A 7,500-nucleotide genomic window follows, 5' to 3' on the forward strand; every position below is an offset into this window, starting at 1 on the left:
CAACCGAACTCATGGATTTTATATGAAGATTCATGTGTTCAGGCCTGTAGTTGTTAATTCAAATGCGGTATGTTTGTATTGTTTGCTCCAGAGATGTATACTTCGAACGTTAGAGCGTTCGGAACTTTTCAGTCGCAAAAAGTAGTACCGAAACAGAACAACTTCTCAACCCATTGCACTATCGAGGATTCAGGCTGTTGCTGGGTCGTTATTTGTTTGGTTGCTGGGTCATTATCGAAAAATAACTACCCCTACAAGTTTACAGAGGTAAAGAAGCAGAGGGGGGAATAAAGTCTGCTACTAGCTGGAACAGACGATTTTTGGAAATAACTCTGTCGGGTTTGTATGGGTTGTGAGAGAGTGCCCTTGCTTTTTTTCTCGAAAAAATAAATTCACACTTGCGCCTGTCAAGGTGCTTCAGACACACCCCTCACTAGTTATTGGCCCCTCCAATGTCTGTCCTAGTTTAAGCAAGGGTATAGTAGTCACTCTTTCACAACCCACACAAACCCGACAGTTATTTTCGGCACTTTCGTCTGTTGCAAACTGCACAACGTTGAAGAAACTTACATAGAACCCGGCATTCAGAACACAAGACGAGATTGAGGAAAAAACACTCGGAGTGCGTTATCTATAGCACGCATTGGTTAAGGACAGATTATACCTGCGCGGTTTGAGCGGCACAGACGACGCACTGCATATTACTGATGCTGCGATAGGGATTATGACGAGAACTTGGCCTGTTTTCCTTTCATGCAACGTGTAGCGGGCTGGGATAATCTGCAGTGCGTCGTCTGTCCTGCTGAAGTTACATATGTGAGCGAAGCCCCTCAGAACAACCAAGTCAAGTCAAGTCAATATATATTTTAAAAAACACCTAGGGTTACATGAATAAAATAAATAAAAATTGCAATAAACACGACAAAAAAGATATAATTATGTAATAATGAGACACAACACTTCTAATTAACCGAAAATAAATCAAGCTTAATTCATAACAAAATAATTGTAATCATACATTTTTTTATTTTATTTTTTTTTACAGGAATGTATATGTTTCTGTGTTTGTTTTTGTTTTAATAAAAAAAAACGTGATCAAATAATCAGAACTCTTTCAAAATACTCTTAATAAAATATATTAAATGCAATAACTTTCGTTTCTTTGTTAATTCAAATAAATGTTTAAATTTGACTGCATTTGAATTTCTACGAAAATACAATGGTAACCAACTCGCACCAATCCGTTTGGCCGGGAGATCCGGGCTGGGGTTCACAAAGCCGACCGTACCGTGGGTCGGATTCGGGGCCAGGTTGGATGAAATGACAATAAATCCCAATCTCGACCCACTTCCGTGTTTTTGTTTGTTTGTTTTTGTGTGCATACAAGCCCTGGTCTATAGTCCTTACAGATAGTCATGAACATCTTTCAAATATCATATTGAGTTGGTTTTTATTTTTATTTAAAATTTTTTTATTTTATTTTTTACCTCAGTTGCATGCAGGCTGCTCCAACCCTTCTTTTTTGCCTCTCTCTCTCTCTCTTTTTAATTTTTGGGTTTTTTGGTGTTTTTTTTTTGGGGGGGGGGGGGTTGAATTGTTAGTACTATAACATTAATTGGCGGACATAAATCACTTATAGATACCGAGATGATTTACTTTCACCCTACAATACGAGTAATAATAGTACACCATAATATTGGCCTTTGGAAGAAAAAAAAACACCTCAAAAAATGTATAAAAACACTCAAGGTTCATATATTCATTGATTTTAATAAAAATGTTCATGAAAACGATAAATCGTTCTCCTCATTCTAATATCAAATCTTCCATAGTGAAGTAATTCAAATGAACAATAAAACGGTTCATAGAATGGACAAGGAAAATGAACGTAAAGTAAAAACAAGATCAGAAAACAAATAAAGCCTGCCGACATTAGCGCATGCGCATAAACGCGTACGCCTGTCGTACATACATGAGCTCAGTCCTGCAGTCCATACATGAGAAGAAAAAAAGAGACCTTATAACTAGGGCTCATGGCCCTAGAACAAAATTTCTTGTCTTCGCCATTATGTCAGTTATACACGGGCGTGCCATCATGTTGGGTCGCAAAGACTTTGCACGATGCGGAACGAAATCACAGAGGGAGAAACACGAAGGGATTATAAACGAATGGATAATTAACAATCAAACAGTAATCACTGGGATTTGTCAGCCAAGATTCCATTTTGCCCAAAGCGTGAAAATAGGTTGTGAATTATTCTCCAAAGCTGTGTACCACTGATTTTGTGACATACATTTTCAGTCCTTTAGATGATTGTAACGTCAATGAAACTGAAATCAATTTGTACGGTTAAAATGTCTCAGTTAAAGTACAGAATTTCACCTTTGTAACATGATTTCCACTGGTACCGTAAAGTACCTTGTAAGCGCCCAGTATCGAGTAAGCGCCCACCCCCTACTTTGGGTCGGAATTGGTGCACAGGGGGGGTGGGCGCTTACAAGGTACTTTATGGTACTTAGCTCTGGAGAATAACCCTAATCTAAAATTATAAAAATCAGACATGCCACGCCAGTTATACGTGTTTCAAGTGGTTCAAGTGCCAACGTCAGTTACGCCGCCGCCACGGAGTGTGCAGAATATACCTGCGCAGTTTCAGCGGCACAGACGACGCACTGCATATTACTGATGCTGCAATAGGGATTATAACGACTACTTGGCATGTTTTCCTTTCACGCAACGTGTAGCGGGCTGGGATAATCTGCAGTGCGTCGTCTGTCCTGCTGAAGTTACATAGGGGAGCGCCAAGCCGTAACAACTATGAAAATCACCAAAGTTTCACGCTTGGTTTTGAGAGGTACACAATGACTTGAGCATTATATGCCGAGATCATACGAAACTGTTGTTTCAATAATTATGTCAAGGATGATGGCACCAACAGAGGCGAGCATGTGTGCCTCGTCAGCTATTTTTTAGAACGCTATTTTGATGTCTTGGAGTGTATATACATTTATTATATTACAGTATATTTATTCTCGTTTTGAGTAGGCAGAATGTTTTGCTTTGGACCATCTCGGTACAAATTTCAGTAAAGCCTGACATAAATTGAGCAAAGTCTACGTCGCGAAGCTGGCTGCATGAAGCTTTGGCGCTGAGGTTTCAGTGGTGAGATAGTCTCTGCGGTGAATTTTGGTCCCAGGTAATGTCTGATATTTCGTCCAAGTACCACATCAATAACACTGGAACTACCGAGAAGAATACTGTTTTGGTTTTGGATTCAATCTTCTTTTTTTAGCGGTAGCTCTCGCTGTTGAAACAACGGTGTCAGCGCCCGTAGTTAACGAACTCCACACCCAGACCGGAAGGGGTGATAGGGTTCAGGTACAAATCACTAGGCCGACTCGGTATCTGTGGTGAGCGAAAACCAGACGCCCCATCCATCTTCTGAATGTCGTTGCTGATTTCTTCAGGAGTGGCGTAGGGGTTGATCTGCCCTGCGCTGGAATCGTCTGGTCGCTCCTGCAAGGGGAAGTGACTCCCCGTTGGACTGAGTGGCTCTGCAACAACAGACGAAGGTTGAAGAGCATGCAGCGAACATGAACACCCGGGGCCGGGGCGGATCAAGCGGTAATGGAGGGGGGGGGGGGGGGTCCAAATTTCATGTGTGGGATTTAAAAATGTTATGAATCCTGAACCGAACCAAACAAAAACAACACACACAAAAGAGAAGAAAACAAGTCGCGTAAGGCGAAATTACTACATTTAGTCAAGCTGTGGAACTCACAGAATGAAACTGAACGCACTGCGTTTTTTCACAATGACCGTAGTCTGCCGCTTGTGCAAAACGGAGTGAAACTGACGAGCCTGTTTAGCGCGGTAGTGGTTTCGCTGTGCTGCATAGCACGCTTTTCTGTGCCTCTCTTCGTTTTAACTTTCTGAGCGTGTTTTTAATCCAAACATATCATATCTATATGTTTTTGGAATCAGGAACCGACAAGGAATATAAAGATGAAATTGTTTTTAAATCGATTTCGGAAATTTTATTTTGATCATAATTTTTATATTTTATATTTTCAGAGATCGTTTTTAATCCAAATATAACATATTTATATGTCACACGCTTTCCTTCTTTGCCACTACTAAAGTAAACGTGTGCAAGAACGGATTCAAACTCGAAATCGTCCCTCCAAAAGCCCCCAAATGCACACACGACATTTCTCCTGCTGTTATCGTTTCCTCTCTTTACAAATTCTTCACTGACCGCTGAGAATACTGAAAACGGCATCCCAGACGACAGAACTGTTTCCATACGCGAATTTAGCTGCACTTGAAAGTGGCTCGCTCACGAGGCCTGTTAGTCTGAATCTAGAAGGACAGAGTTATGAACATAGATGACAAAGATCCCGGAAAGAACAAACATTTCGCGGATGCAGACACAGAAAGACGTCATGAAGATTGCGATGCTTCAAAAGATACAGACTGTGACGATGACTGTGACGTCATTCACATATACCGAGACGTCATTCATAGTTGTTCGGTCACTTTCGTCAAAAAGTAGATCTCTCCACAATGGCTGCTCCTGTGTTTAGGTTTATCAAGCCTGAGTACGCAAAACGTGTTTGTTCTCTCCTCTGTTGAAGCTATGGGACATAAATGCTATTCCGACTTGGTCGTGTGACAGAGTTTTCTTCCACACTCGATTAGCTGATGTCAACGTAATCTCGTGTGGAAGAAAACGTCTGTCAGTGTCACACGACCAAGTCTGAATAGCAGGTAATGTTTTTGGAATCAGGAAATGATGTAGAATAAGATGAACGTAAATTTAGATCATTTTATATAAAAAAAATTATTACAATTTTCAGATTTTTAATAACCAAAGTCATTAATTAATTTTTAAGCCACCAAGCTGAAATGCAATACTAGGGACATCCAGATTCAACCTTCGTCAGACGAACATTCGTCGGTGGTGGGGATTTCCTCTCTATTTTTAACTTTGTGCCTCAATGCGCATGCGCTTGGTTTTTGGCGCTCACCACTGCTTGCCGAAGATCGGGATCTGCGTGGTGAAAAAGGCATGTTTGACGAACCTCAATCAGCAATCTTCGTGAGTACTTTTAGTCCTTTTCATAATTTTAAAAATATGTTTTATGTGCGCAGTGTTAAAGTTTAATATCTTTACGACGCTTCTGTGGACTGTGCATCTGTAAACTGTTCATTTTGGAGGCGTAGTGCATGAACAGGGATACCCACACAAAACTCAGAACTTGAGTCGACGGGCGACATATCCTGCCAATTATCTCCCTTGATCTCTCTTGCACAAGACACTTGTTTCCACTAGACCTATTTGTTTTAGAGTTGGGAGATTTTACAGGAATGAATCTAAAAATCGAAAAAAAAATCAGTGTTGCTTGTGTACCCAGCATATTCAGATGTCTGGAATATTCCGATAAAAAAGACTCGTCATATATAACACTACTCGTCATCACTGTTTCGAAAAACAGACGAACGCACGAAGAACTTCGCGTAGATCTGGACCGAAATTAGAAAGTGGTGACCGTGACGGGATGTGACGTCACCACTTCAACAAACTCGCGAACATCGGAACTCACGAACTTTTGACGAAGGCAAATCTGGATGTCTCTAGTGAAGTCCAACCTTCGTCGAAGATTGCTTTACAAAAATGTCAATCAATTTGATTGAAAAATGAGGGTGTGACAGTGCCGCCTCCACTTTTACAAAAAGCCGGGGGCCCGGGTAGCTCAGGTGGTAGAGCACTGGACTTGTGATCGAGAGGTCGCTGGTTCGAATCCGGGCCGGGACGGACACGGGTCAACTTTATGTGCAGACCCAGAGACGGTATCCATCTCCCATATCCACAATGGCACGTTAAAGATCTTGGTCATTCTGCCATAAGTGCAGGTGGCTGAATACACCTAAACACGCAGACACCTGGGTAGCGCGACTCCGTTGCTGCTAGCTTTCCACTGGGAGGAAGCGACCCGAATTTCCCAGCGATGTGACAATAAAGTAATGAAAATTGAAATTGAAATGAAAATGAAATTGATAAATTGAAAATTGATATGACGTCATCAAAGACATTTATAAAAAAAATGAAAAAAAAATCTGGGGATATCATACCCAGGAACTCTCATGTAAAATTTCATAAAGATCAGTCCAGTAGTTTACTCTGAATCGCTCTACACACACACACACACACACACACACACAGACACACACACACATACCCTCCACTCGATTCCCCCTCTATGTTAAAACATTTAGTCAAAACTTGACTAAATGTAAAAAGGCCATAATCGAATCCGGATTTCCGGCATATACCGGAAGATCTCACCCATGACATTGTAACCAGGTTCCAGTTGAATGGGCTACTTTTCCAGAACAAATGTTCCAACGACAAGGGGGTTATCCATGCTAGCTGGTTCATATTCTGGCGTTTAGACTCTAGGGGCCCACAGACTTTTCCAAATACAGAAAAAACAAAAAGGAATTTCTGGGCACAAACAAGAGAGAAATTATCCTGTTTTCTAAAGACCTCACCTAACTGCAAAGCTACTTGTGTTTGCCTTCAGCGAGTTCCTGCTTTTAAAAAAGCAAATAACTCGAACCCCTTTTGGCGTTTTACCTGGATGTGATTTTCGCCGTACGACGACGATGATAATGATGATAAGGATGATGATCAGCAAGCCACACCCAGCGGCAACTCCTATGACAGTGTCAAGGGGATAACCCGTGTCTCCCTGCTTCCTGCAATGTAGTGTTGATACGTTCAGGACTGGGTCGAGGTGCACGAGAAAGTTACCAACCGGGTGGGAGTATGACGGCTTACTAGTGCCAAAACATCATGATTGTAATTATCATTTTCACGTGTTTATTACTAATTTTCCCGTGAAAATGACTAATTTTCCCGGAATAATTACTAACTTTCACCTGTTAATTACTAATTTTTAGTTTTGGCTCACTTCCTGACGGATTGCAAGTGCCAAAACTAAAAATTAGTAATTTTCCCGTGAAAATGAGTAACTAACAGGTGAAAACAGTAACTGACAGCGTTAATTAGTAATTATCACGTGATAATGGGTAACCCCAGGTTTTGGCACTAGTAAGCCGTCATATGGGAGCCGGCCGCGGTGTTGAATTGGTTGACATTGAGATTTGTTGTGATTTCAACGAACCAGACCCCGCGGTTTGTTCTCTCCCGTATGGGTGGCACCCACTTTTGCTTCGTGCACCCCAGCCCAGATGTCAGGACTATTATAAAGAGGACAGTTTAATTAATAGATGTGAGATTTGTTTAACGATTACCCAAATGCAATGTTCACTTTCAATCATTGCCATGTATCATTCATTTTGTTCACCAAGAATTACATTCTTGTACATGTTGTATGAATTCAGAGAGAGACAGAAAGACAGACAGAGAGAGAGAGAGAGAGAGACAGAGACAGAGACAGACAAAAAGATGACACAGAGAGAGGGAGAGACGG

The 7,500-nt window shown here is 41.3% G+C and overlaps 1 protein-coding gene across 2 annotated transcripts in view; it reads right to left on the bottom strand.

Moving 5' to 3' along the window:
• The window catches only part of LOC138968395 (uncharacterized), a 41,759-nt gene that overhangs the window by 1,140 nt on the left and 33,119 nt on the right, over positions 1–7,500 (bottom strand). Inside the window, exons 15-16 of one of the 2 annotated variants that reach the window (XM_070340978.1) lie at positions 6,642–6,763; positions 1–3,555 (exon numbers count right to left, since the gene is read on the bottom strand). The exon at positions 1–3,555 is cut by the window's left edge and continues 1,140 nt beyond it. In XM_070340978.1, coding sequence (XP_070197079.1) covers positions 3,323–3,555; positions 6,642–6,763 — 355 coding nt within the window. In that variant the 3' untranslated portion in view covers positions 1–3,322. The remainder of the gene's footprint in view (positions 3,556–6,641; positions 6,764–7,500) is intronic. The other variant, XR_011456161.1, reaches the window with a different exon arrangement.

This window comes from Littorina saxatilis, linkage group LG6 (genome assembly GCF_037325665.1).
Source record: "Littorina saxatilis isolate snail1 linkage group LG6, US_GU_Lsax_2.0, whole genome shotgun sequence".
Lineage (NCBI taxonomy): Eukaryota > Metazoa > Mollusca > Gastropoda > Littorinimorpha > Littorinidae > Littorina > Littorina saxatilis.